Source organism: Rhinopithecus bieti, unplaced genomic scaffold, assembly GCF_001698545.2.
Source record: "Rhinopithecus bieti isolate Rb0 unplaced genomic scaffold, ASM169854v2 scaffold_30732, whole genome shotgun sequence".
In the NCBI taxonomy this organism is placed as follows: Eukaryota; Metazoa; Chordata; class Mammalia; order Primates; family Cercopithecidae; genus Rhinopithecus; species Rhinopithecus bieti.
The window spans coordinates 2516160-2529222 of record NW_016814045.1 but is presented as its reverse complement, the minus strand read 5'-3'; the positions used below and the strand labels follow the sequence as shown (position 1 = coordinate 2529222).

General features: G+C 45.6%; 1 protein-coding gene across 10 annotated transcripts in view; it reads right to left on the bottom strand.

Moving 5' to 3' along the window:
• The window catches only part of WWC1 (WW and C2 domain containing 1), a 173257-nt gene that overhangs the window by 12217 nt on the left and 147977 nt on the right, over positions 1-13063 (bottom strand). For all 10 annotated transcript variants that reach the window (XM_017849427.1, XM_017849428.1, XM_017849432.1 and 7 more), the window contains exons 18-19: positions 4598-4730; positions 3192-3356 (exon numbers count right to left, since the gene is read on the bottom strand). In XM_017849427.1, coding sequence (XP_017704916.1) covers positions 3192-3356; positions 4598-4730 — 298 coding nt within the window. The remainder of the gene's footprint in view (positions 1-3191; positions 3357-4597; positions 4731-13063) is intronic.

The window sequence follows — 13063 nt, the reverse complement described above, 5'->3', positions numbered from 1 at the left end:
AAAAAAAAAAAAAAGGCCCTTTCTACCTGTGGTGTGTGATCTCCATTGACTGGGAATCTCTTAATTTGTGATCTTGCAGGGTTAGAAACGGTACAAATAATAAAATATGGGAAGTGGAAGCATAGTGCTTGGTGTGTTACAGATGTTTATTTAACTAGGACAGGTGTTTTTTGTTATTTGAAGATGCCAATCCTAGAAAAGGGTCACTTAAAAGTAAATCCATTTAAACAGGGAACCAGAATTTTACAGAAAACACTGGGGAAAAATGTTTGAGGTTGAGTCTATAGGTGGAAAAGATAAACATTTCACCAAGTTATTCTATTTTATATTTCCCATTTAACAAAATTACAACCACATTCTAATCCTGATGAAAAAGAACGAGTGAAACACTCATATTTTTTGGTGAGATTTTTCTTTTTTTCTTTTTTTTTTTGAGACGGAGTCGTGCTCTGTCACCCAGGCTGGAGTGCAGTGGCCAGATCTCAGCTCACTGCAAGCTCCACCTCCCGGGTTTACGCCATTCTCCTGCCTCAGCCTCCCGAGTAGCTGGGACTACAGGCACCCGCCACCTCGCCCGGCTAGTTTTTTGTATTTTTTTAGTAGAGACGGGGTTTCACCGTGTTAGGCAGGATGGTCTCGATCTCCTGACCTCATGATCCGCCCGTCTCGGCCTCCCAAAGTGCTGGGATTACAGGCTTGAGCCACCGCGCCCGGCCAAGATTTTTCTAATGAGTGACATTCTCCTCTTTGTGTTTGATTTCTACTGCACGTTCATAATGGTAGTAAATTCCCCCCCGCCCAAAAAAAAAAAAAATTGCAGAGGGTTATCCATTTTCTTAAGGGCTTTTCTAAACCATTCAAATTATTCATGTTTTCTTTTTGAGACAGAGTTTTGCTCTTGTTGCCCAGGCTGGAGTGCGATGGCCCGATCTTGGCTCACTGCAACCTCCGCCTCCCAGGTTCCAGTGATTCTCCTGCCTCAGTCTCCCAACTAGCTGGGATTACAGGCATGCGATGAGCCACCACACCTGACTAATTTTGTATTTTTAGTAGAGAAGCACCGATTGGATTTTTCTCTCCTGCAGTTGTGAGCCAGCTTCATTGCAGCATCTTCTACCTATGATTTAGGAAGCCCAACATCACATTCAGTGACTTCAGGAAATCCGGCACCTTGTGCAAGATACGAAGCCAACATGCATTGTTACCTGCATTCTCTTTTCAGCTGCTTACAAGTTTAAACAATTAGCTAGAGCTCTACCACAGAAGGGAGAGGTTTAAGTTGCTCCTGGGAGGGACTGCAGGGAATGTTTCCATGAAGACTCGTTTGACAAGCAGCCAATCAATTAGTAAAATTTTCACATTATAAAGAAATGAGCTTCTCTAATCAATCTTATATACTTGTAGGCCTTGAACACTGAATACTGAGATAAGGAGACCCCTCGCTTCCTCTTCCCTTCCCTCCATAACAATAGTCACGTAAGTGGCAGGCAGAGAACCAAGTGTGGACTCCACAGGCCTCCCCTTCTGTGACAACTTTTTGGATTAGGCAGGAAGGTTCTGTTGAGGGCCTAGTTATTATTCAGTGGTTCTATATGGTGGGGGAAGGAAGGATACTGATATCACTGGAACTCAGGACTCAGGTAAGGTAGGCACTTGTCTTATCTGTGCTGCCCCATGGAAGGTCAGGAGCAAGGGCTGGTTCTGTAGCCCCAGCAAAAGCATGACCCCTCAGACTCAGTAAACACTCAGACCCCCCATGCAGGGTAGAATGAAGGAAGGTGGGCTGGCCTAGGCAGGGGAAGGGGTAGGGGGACTGGAAAGCAAGGAAAGTGAGGGTATGAAGGAACAAAGATCACTGCAGGGCTTGTACATTCCTCTGGGTATACAGGAGCTGGTGGACAAATGTAACAGGTAAAGAGGGCCAGGTAGAGGCTAGAGTGGACTGGAAAGCTCCGCATCTCCATCAACTAAGGACAGCTGCCCCCACCTTGGTGTCAGCCAATTGCTGCCAATTGTGTGTGGTCTGTGGTGACATACAGTCTCTTTTTTTCAAGAAGAACTGGAATTTTATGTCAAACTCTTCCTATTTTATTTTATTTATTTTATTTGTTTGAGGCGAAGTTTCGCTCTTGTCACCCAGGCTGGAGTGCAATGGTGCGATCTCGGTTCACTGCAACCTCCGTCTCCCAGGTTCAAGGATTCTCCTGCCTCAGCCTCCCAAGTAGCTGGGATTACAGGCATGCGCCACCATGCCTGGCTAATTTTTTGTATTTTTAGTAGAGACAGGGTTTCAACATGTGGGCCAGGCTGTTATTGAACTCCTGGCCTCAAGTGATCTGCCCACCTCAGCCTCCCAAAGTGCTGGGATTACAGGCATGAGCCACTGCGCCCGGCTTTATTTTTAATTGCCCTTTAGGTTAAAAATAATTTTTTTTAATGACAGGTCTTACTCTGTTGCCCAGGCTGGAGTGCTGTGGTGCAAACATGGCTCAGGGCAGCACTGGCCTCCCGGGCTCAAGAAATTCTTCTGCCTCAGTCTCCCCACTAGCTAGGACTACAAGTGCATGCCACCATGCCCAGCTAATTTTTAATTTTTTCTTAGGTGGAGGCAGGGTCTCACTATGTGAATGAGACTGGTTTTAAACTCCTGGCCTCAGGTGACCCTCCTGCCTCAACCTCCCAAAGTGTTGGGCTTGCAGGTGTGAGCCACTGCATCTGGCCACCTTTTTAAAAAGTTTTAAATGTTAGCAGCAGGTTCAATTTAAAAAATAAAACAAACTAGAAGCCAAATAATACAGATCTGCTGTAATTTGGCAGCCTCAGGCTGCACCCTAGAATTGCCCCAGAGGTGGGAAAGAAACACCTGTGTGTCTCGGGGACACTGAGGGGTCCCCCTCTGATCTCAGCAAGTGGTTGCAGGAGGGCAGGGCAGAGTGTGAACAAGGAGGAAGTGAGTTGGTTGGAATTATAATAACATTGACCAAGTACTAACTACCAAGCCTTTTCTATTGCTTGTCTAAAACAATCCTATGAAGTAGGCCCGTGAACTCCACCTGAGGAAACTGAGGCTCTGAGGTGTTAACATGCCCGAAGTCACCCAATAACATGAGAATAACGGGATTTGCACCCAGCCCTGTGTGAGGCTCTCGGCTACTCTGAGGGGAGCAGAAGGGGTCTGCACGCTCACTTACCCGGCAAACATACTGGCTCTGGGGTCCCGGGGAGAAGGTCTTAGAGCGGATGATGGTGCTCCCTCGAAGAAATGGCCCCGGGGACGGAGTGCCCACCCTCCGGTCCTTGGGTCGCACCACTGTGGGGGATGGGGCCGGGGTCTCCGTGTTGGTCTCTTTGTCCACCTGAGGAAGAAGTCACACCTTGAAGCCACTAATGTTCACAGAGTCTCAGCCACCTACCAGAGACCACTCAGCTGCTCCTCCTCCCTCCTGTCACCTCACCTTTCCCCACAGACACACCAGGGTTTCCTTGGCATTAGCCCTGCTAGATGAGCTCAGCCTGGTGAAGTAAGAACAGTACCCAAGGCTGGGTGCACCGACCCCCACCCCTCTGTGGCACGTGTGGTTGGGGGCTGGTGGGAGCACATTCAGCCTCCAAACAAACTCACATTAGCAGCAGAGGTGTCTCAAAGTTTTGAAAGTGTGATGTCCAACGTCCTGGACGTCACACTCTCAAAACCTATAAACCAAGTGCATTTTGAAAAACCACACCCAAGGCTTCCACAGCCCTGGCAAAGTACTACAGTTGCTTTCATTGAATTCTGAAGGCAACCAGCTAGTCTTGTTTTTAAAACCAACCCATCAGGTTTTTTACTGCCCGTGCACAGTAGTCATCAGGAAAACATAAACAAACAAAAACACCTACATGCAGGACCTTTGTCAGCCTAAATACTGCCTTTATACAATTTTAAGAAAGGGCATCCCCTCTGGCTGGAGAAATTGCAAAATGATGCCCCCTTGGTGTGGAGGAGTTAGAACTGGGGCCCAGATCCTACTGCACCCACCGTGGCCAGGCACCTCTGTGCGGTACTCCAGCTGCAGCCTCGCTCAAACACGGCAGGTGCTCCAGCTCCAGGAGTCCTGGAGCCAGCTGTCTATGGAGAGTGAATCCTGCTGTAACATGTGACCCTAGTGCAGCAGGAGAGCAGGCAGCAAAGGGAGTCTGGCCTTTTTCCTGTCGCACTGTGGGCAGACCCACATAAAGACATACATTTTGAGAGCCTATCTGCAAGGTTGGTATTATTGTGCCCATTTTAGAGATGAGAAAATGGAGGCTTGAGAGGGATGAAGTCATCTGCCTAAGACTACACAGCCAGGGAGTATCAGAGCCAGAATTCGAACCCAAACCCATCTGACTGCAAGGCTTGAATTCTATCCAGAGAAGTCAGGGAAAATGCAGAAGGCAGAAGAAAAGAGATGGGTGAGTTGGCCTCTCCTGGTTTACCATCACCAGAACAATCCAAAGGTGACTCCATTGTGAGGGCTTGTGCCCTGATGCTGGAGGCCAAGACTTAGCTCTGCGTCTTTTCTGACTGCTTCAGCACAAGAATTGAAGGCTCTTCCTCCACAACAGCCCTTCCAACCTTTAATGCTGGGTATCCGTCCATATCAGGTGAGGCTTTCTCAGTGAAAACATCCTCTTCTTCCTCCTCCTCTTCCACCTCCTCCTCCTCTTCCTCAGCTACTGCCTCATTTTCACTGGTCTCCTCATACCTCCTGTGATGACAAAGCACTTTGGTTACCCACCCAGAAGCCACTCTGCCTCTGTTCACCTGCCTTTAAGTACATCCAAGGGAGGGCTTCCAATCCTTTTGATGATTGAGGATACATTAAAAAAAATTTTGGGGGGGTCAGACGCAGTGGCTCACGCCTGTAATCCCAGCACTTTGGGAGGCCGAGGCAAGCGGATCGCCTGAGGTCAGGAGTTCAAGACCAGCCTGGCCAACATGATGAAACCCCATCTCTACTAAAAATACAAAAATTAGCCAGGCATGGTGGTGTGCATCTGTAGTCCCAGCTACTCAGGAGGCTGAGGCAGGAGAATCACTTGAATCTGGGAGGTGGAGGTTACAGGGAACCGAGATCGCGCCACTGCACTCCAGCCTGGGCAACAAGAGCGAAACTCTGTCTCAAAACAAAAGAAAATTTTTTTAATGAGGCATAATTTGTTTCCAACAAAATGCATTTTCAGTGTATAGTTTGACAAGTTTTGGCGAATGTATTCACCTATGTAACCACCACTGCACTTGAGATGTAGAACATTCCATTCCTCACCAGAATTCCCTCCTACCTTTTCCCAGTTTAATCTCCCGCTAGGCAGCCACCGATTAGCTGTTATTATAGATTAGGTTTGACTTTTCTAGAGTTTCATGCAAATAGAATCAGATAATATATGCTGTTTTGTCTCTGAATTCTCTGTGTCTGCGTAACGTTTCTGAAGTTTATCCACGATGCTGTATGCATCAGCGGTTCATTCCTCCCTTTTTTTCTTCTTTTGAATCAGAGTCTCACTCTGTCACCCAGGCTGGAGTGCAGTGGGACCATCTTGGCTCACTGTAGCCTCCACCAGTGGGCTCAAGTGATCCTCCTGCCTTAGCCTCCTGAGTTGTTGGGACTACAGGTATGTGCCACCACACCTGGCTAATTTTCCTATTTTCTGTAGAGACAGAGTTTCGGTATGTTGCCCAGGTTGGTCTCAAACTTCTGGACTCAAGCAATCTACCCACCTTGGCCTCCCAAAGTGTTGGGATTATAGGTGTGAGCCACCATGCCCAGACAATTCAGTCCTTTTTATCATTAATATTCCATTGGATGGATATATTGCAACATATCTAGTCTGTTCACCTGCCTTTAAATGCACCCAGGGTAGGGGTTCCAAACCTTGGAATGAGGCGGGTGGTTGAGGAAAAGGAGGAGGAAGAGGAGGAGGAGGAGGAAGGAGAGTTCAGCTGATAAACATTTGGATTCTTACATTTCCAAGCAAGTATGAATAAAGCTTCTTGTACATTCATGTATAAGTCTATGCATGAATACAGATTTTTCATTTCTGTTGGATATTGCTAGGGTTGCCAAAATAAAACACCACATACTAGGTGGCTTAAACAACAGAAATTGATTTCTGGCAGCTCTGGAGGCTGGAAATCCACACTCAAGGTGTCAGCAGGTTTGATTCACCTGAGGCCCCTCTCCCTGGCTAGCAGATGGCTGCCTTCTCGCAGTGTGCTCACATGGTCTGTCCTCTGTGCATGCGCATCCCCGGTGTCTGTGTGTCCAGATATCCTCGTATGAGGTCCCATCCCAACTTTAATGGCCTCGTGTTAACTTAACCACCTCTTTAAAAGCCCTACCTCCAAATACAGTCACATTCTGAGGTACTGGGGGTTAGGGCTTCAATGTATGAATTTTGGGGGGATACAAATCAGCCCCTAACAGATAACAGAATTACTGGGTCATACAGTAAGTGTAAAATCTAAGACACCAACAGGCTGGGCGTGGTGGCTCACACTGTAATCCCAGCACTTTGGGAGGCCAAGGCAGGAGTTGAAGACCATCCTGGCCAACGTGGTAAAACCTCGTCTCTACTAAAAATCCAAAAATCAGCCAGGCGTGGTGGTGGGCGCCTGTAATCCCAGCTACTTAGGAGGCTGAGGCAGGAGAATTGCTTGAACCCAGGAGGCGGAGGTTGCAGTGAGCCGAGATAGCACCACGGCACTCCAGCCTGGACGACAGAGTGAGATTCTGTCTAAACAACAACAACAACAACAACAAAAACACGGACAAATGGCTGCACCAAAGTGATTTTGCCATTTTATGTTTCCCCTGAGCAATGTTCTAAGAGTTCTAGTTCCTCACTACACTTGGTGTCGTTCGTCTTTATAGTTAGTCACTCTACTGGGTGTGTACTTGCATCTTGTTGGGTTTTAATGTGCATTTTCTTTTTTTTTCTTTGTTTTTAGAGACAGGGTCTTGCTCTGTCGCCAAGGCTGAGGCTGGAGTGCCATGGTGTGATCATAGCTCACTGTTGCCTCGAACTCTTGGGCTCAGGTGGTTGATTCTCCCACCTCAGCCTCCCAAGTAGCTAGTACTACAGGCACGTGCCACCATGCCTGGCTAATTTTGTAAATCTTTTGCAGAGATGGAGTTTTATTTTGTTTCCCAGGCTGATCTTGAACTCCTGGCCTCAAGAAATCTTCCTGCCTCAGCTTCCCAAAGTGTGAGCATTACAGGTGTAAGCCACTGAGCCTGGCCTAATTTGCATTTTCTTGTTGAGAAACTCTTCATGCATTTATGACCATCTTCTTTGGTGAAGTGTCTGTTAGAATCTCCAGCCCCTTAAAAATCGGGTTGTTGGCCAGGCACAGTGACTCACGCCTATAATCCCAACACTTTGGGAGGCTGAGGTGGGTGGATCACCTGAGGTCAGGAGTTCGAGACCAGCCTGACCAATATGATAAAACCCCACCTCTACTAAAAATACAAAAATTAGCCGGGCGTGGTGGCATGCACCTGTAATCCCAGCTACTCAGGAGGCTGAGACAGGAGAATCGCTTGAATCCGGGAGGTGGAGATTGCAGTGAGCCAAGATCGCAGCCTAGGCAACAAGAGCAAAACTCTGTCTTAAAATAAACAAATAAATAAATAAAAATAAAAATTGGGTTGTCTTATTATTGAGTTGTAAGAAATCTTAATATATTTGAGCTATGAATCCTTTGTCAGGTATGTGGACTACATGATTTTCTCTAAGTCTGTGGCTTGCTTTTCATTTTCTAAGTGGTGTCTTCCAAAGATCATAAGTTTTTGATTATGATAAAGCCCAATTTACTGATTTTTTTCATTTATAGTTTGTGCTTTTCATGTCCTAAGAAATCTTTGCCTACCTCAAAGTTTTGAAGTTTCTTTCTTACACTTTCAGAACTTCTATAATTTCAGTTTTTTTGTGTAGCTCAATAACCCATTTGAGATTATTATTATTATTTTTTTTTGAGATGGAGTCTTGCTCTGCCGCCCAGGCTGGAGTGCAGTGGTGCGATCTCGGTTCTGCCTCCCGGGTTCACGTCATTCTCCTGCCTCAGCCTCCTGAGTAGCTGGGATTACAGGCATGTGCCGTCACACCAAGCTGATTTTGTATTTTTAGTAGAGATGGGGTTTCACCATGATGACCAGGATGGTCTTGATCTCCTGACCTTGTGATCTGCCCACCTTGGCCTCCCAAAGTGCTGGGATTACAGGCTTGAGTCACCGCGCCCAGCCACAGATTAATTTTTATACATGATATAAGTGTCCAAGTTTATTTTTTTCCATATGAATACCGAATCGTTCCAACACCATTTGCTGAAGAGACTTTTGGTGATAGTCCTTAAAACTCTCCATTTCCCTTGGACTCCAAGGTTGGAAGGATTTGGTGTGACAAATAGGCTGCATTTGTTAAGTAGTAATTTATCTCTATTCCCATCTTGACTTCTGAAAGACATAGAGAACTGCCCAGCTTCTGATCAGCATGAGGCAGTGTTATCATACTGAGCCAAAAGAATCCCAGCCAAAAGCAGAGAATCCAACATCCAGCTAGCTGGCTCGGCGAGCGTGTGGGGAAACACAAAATCTCCCTGAGGATTTTCCCAATGGGGAGAATGCATTTTGGATCTCTACTCACAAGTCTGCAATTCAAACCTCTTCTGTACTTAGATGAGGACTGCTCTCTGGAGGGGCCTTGGCTCTCCTCCTTGGCCCCAGCAGCCTCTCTATCTACGAATGAAAGAGCTGTTGGTCAGGCGCAGTGGCTCATGCCTGTAATCCCAGCACTTTGGGAGGCTGAGGCGGGTGGATCACCTGAGGTGGGGAGTTCGAGATCAGCCTGACCAACATGGAGAAACCCCATCTCTACTAAAAATACAAACTTAGCTGGGCGTGGTGGCGCATGCCTGTAATCCCAGCCACTTGGGAGGCTGAGACAAAAACAAACAAACAAACAAACAAACAAACACCCAACTTAATTTTAATTGTAAGGAGAAAAATAATTAAAATCAACAATATCTTTTCATCCACTGGAGTGGCAAAGAGGAAAAAAAATCTGATAATATCAAGTGCTGGTGAAGGTACAGAAACAGGCAAATCCCTGTGGGAAGTGTAAAGGAGAGCAGTCAATTTACATTCTGAAGGCAATTTAGCCTTATCTGTTAAAACAAAAACTGTATATATCCTTAATTAAGTTACAGCAGTTTGATTACATTGAGTGTCAGAGAGGCTGTAGATTAGGGTACTCAATCACTGCTGGTGGGAGCATTTATTAATAAAATCTTATTTGAGAACTACTCTATGACGTCTATTAAAATATAAAAAACACACGCCCTGGGATCCAGCAATGCCACTTCTCAGCATCTGCCCTAGACAAATACAAGTTCCCAAGGAAGCAAATACAAAGATTTTTCCCTCTAGTATTGTTTGGTGTTATATTCTCCTGTATTTTCTAACACTCTTAGTTTTATTTTGCTTGTGGATTAAAAAAAAAAAAAAATCCAGTCTTCTGATTATATGATTTAAAGACATAAAAAAACAAATAAAATAAAAAGAAGGAGGACCTGTGACGTGCTGGGTACTGGGTGCCGAGGAAGGACTGTAAATTGGAACAGACGGACAGCCTTTTGCAGACTAGAACCCAAGACTCCAGAGATGAGCAGGCATGGCAAGGCCAGTTAACATCGCAGGACCAAGAGAAGCTTCCAGTCTTGGGGGAGGGGGCTGCAGATGGTTTACCCCACTACAGCAGCTCTGGGATCCCCAGCCCTCTTTGTAAGGGAAGTTTGAATGGCAGGGGGTGTGGAGACAGGGGGCCACAAAGGGAGAAGGAACAGAAGGCGGTTGCTAGGAGACGGCTTGAAAAGTCTCAGCACAAGCTTGGAATTTGGTGGAAACCACTGATCTTGTGCCAGGGTTTTGGGAGATAGGTCCTGGGCCTATTTCTGGCATCAGACCTTTGCCTGTGTGATCCGTAGTACTGTGGCACAGCAGTGTGCCAGGGAGAAAGAGAGAGAGGCAGAGAAAGAGAGGGGAAAGGAAAGAGAGAGGGAGATGGCCAGGGGTCGGTGGGGACAGAGAGAGAGAGAGAGAGAGAGAGAGAGAGAGAGAGAGAGAGAGAGAAAAGGAGGGGGAGAGAGAAATTGAGACAATTTAGAGAGAACCCTAAACTAACAAAGGAACATACAAAAATTCCAGGAACCTTGCCATCCGCTTTATCACATGAAAAAAATAGTAAGGGAGAAGAGTAAAACAAGGATCAGCAAACTATAGCCCGTGGGCCAAATCCTGCCTGCTGCTTTGTTTTGGACAGTCTAAGCCATGAATGGTTTTTATATTTTAAAATGGCTGAAAAAAAAAAATCAAAAGGGGAATACTTGGTGTAAAGGTGCAAATTATATAAAATGCAAATTTCAGTGTCCATAAATGACATTTCAGTGGACCACAGACACTGTCATTGGTTTAAATACTGCCTACGGCTGCTTTCACACTGCAACAGCAGAGGTGACGGGATGCAACAGAATTCCTATAGCTCACAAAGCAAACAATATTTACCATCTGGCCCTTTCCAGAAATCATCTGCTGACCTCTGGAGTAAAAGACATTAAGGAAGGATGCCTTCTGAGACTAAATATATAATTTGGGGCTCTAAGTGAATAATAATATGGAAGCGTTACTGAATGCTTCCTCTAGGTCAGGGTCTGTGTTAAGTGCTTATCATGCATAATTTTACTGAATTTTGCAAAATACCCCATGACATAGTAGTTGTTTTTTTCTTTTTTTTTTTTTTTTTTTTTTTCTGAGACGGAGTCTCGCTCTGTCACCCAGGCTGGAGTGCAGTGGCCAGATCTCAGCTCACTGCAAGCTCCGCCTCCCGGGCTCACGCCATTCTCCTGCCTCAGCCTCCCGAGTAGCTGGGACTACAGGCGCCGCCACCTCGCCCGGCTAGTTTTTTTTTTGTATTTTAGTAGAGACGGGGTTTCACTGTGTTAGCCAGGATGGTCTCGATCTCCTGACCTCGTGATCCGCCCGTCTCGGCCTCCCAAAGTGCTGGGATTACAGGCTTGAGCCACCGCGCCCGGCCAGTAGTTGTTTTCTAAACCTCTATTTCACAGATGAGGAGATGGAAGTTTACAGCTGTGATATTCAGCCTAGGCTGCACATTAGAATCACCCAGGGAGCTTTTAAAACTTACTAATGCTCAGTAAGGTCTTACTGATCAGAAACAGAATCCCAGAAGGAAGTTGGCTGAGCTAGACTCCAGATCCATATCTGTCTGAATTTAAAGCACAGACACTTAAGACCAACTTATTCTTCCTTCCAAATGGCAAGATTCATAAGCTGTGGCCATTTCCTACGTGGGATTTACCGTATTTCCAGCCAGCAGTGAGGAACGTTCCTTCTCTTTTTCCTAACAATAATTTCGACCACGTATTGAGGGTCCACTGTGCGCTTTGCACTTGATCTTCATTAGTGCCTTTCCCTTGAGTCTCTTTCAGTAACCTTATATAGTCAGTATTATTTCCTCAGTTTTCAGATAAGGCTCAGACAAGGTTAGAGTGACTTGCCCGGCAGTGACACAAGGTGTCGGCTTCTGTGGTGCTGGTCACATTCTGCTTCTTGATTTGATGCTAGTTACAGAGTTTTGCTTTCCGAAAATTCACTAAGCTCTCTGCTTAGGTGAATTTTCTGTAAGAATTTTACACTACAATAAAAAGATTTGAAAATACTTTGCCTAAGGTGACACAAAAACACGAAGAATCCAAGATTCAAACCCTAGTCTATGTCATTGTTTCTTAAAGTGTATGATGAGAACTTTCTCATAATACAAGGAATTAAATAGCACTGAATCACAAAGTGAGAAAGTTGTCCCCTTTTCAATTCTTGTTCAGACATTTTGATTACAATAAGGAGAAAGTCTCTGGCAATAGCATGTCTTCAACATTGCTGAAATACTTGCTAACCTTTTTTTAAAATTTAATAACGGGAGAGAAGGCTCAGGCTTAGCAAGCAATATCTCTAACTAGACTTTAATAATATTGCTCTATTTTCATTACATTGTGTTTTCCACAGTTACCTTTAGAAGCCGACTTGGCTCTTGGTCTACCCAGTATCCACTTTTTCCCTTAGTAACAGAAATTTGATTTTTGTACCCAAATAACAGATCTCATTCTCCAGTCTCCCTGCAGTTAGGCAGGCTAAGTGGCTAAGCTTGGCCAATGAGAAGCAAGCAGAAGTTGCTGTGCGGGACATTCAGGAATGCTTCTTAGTTAAAAGGTACACAGGCACGCTCTCTTTTATCTTTCCTCTTTCCTGATGGTTACCTGCCTGATGGCTGGTGATCCAGCAGCCATCTTGGGCTATAAAGCAGCCTCGGTGATGGAGGTCACATAGTAAAGACAGCAAAGCAGACAGAGGAAAGGAGCCTGGATTCCCAATAACACCGTGGGGTTGACAGAATTGGATGGCCTTGGATTGCTTCCTCCGTTTTTTTTTTTTTTTGAGACAGAGTCTCACTCTGTCACCCAGGCTGGAGTGCAGTGGCGCAATCTCAGTTCACTGCAACCTTTTCCTCCTAGGTTCAAGCAATTGTCCCTGCCTCAGCCTCCCAAGTAGCTGAGACTAAATACGTAATTTGGGGCTCTAAGAGAATAATAATATGGAAGAGTTATTGAATGCTTCCTCTAGGTCAGGGTCTGTGTTAAGTGCTTATCACGCATAATTTTACTGAATTTTGCAAAATACTCCATAACAGGTGCCCACCACCATGCCTGGCTAATTTTTGTATTTTTTAGTAGAGATGGGGTTTTGCCATGTTGGCCAGACTGCTCTCAAACTCCTGACCTCCGGTGAGCCATCCGCCTAGGGCTCCCAAAGTGCTGGGATTACAGGTGTGAGCTACCATGCTCGGCCTCACCCATTATTTTTAAATTGTTCTTGAGATGAGGTTTCACATGGGTTCAAGCAATCCTCCTGTCTCCTGAATAGCTGGGATTACATTTTTCTTCTTTTTTCTTTTCTTCTTCTTTCTCTTTCCC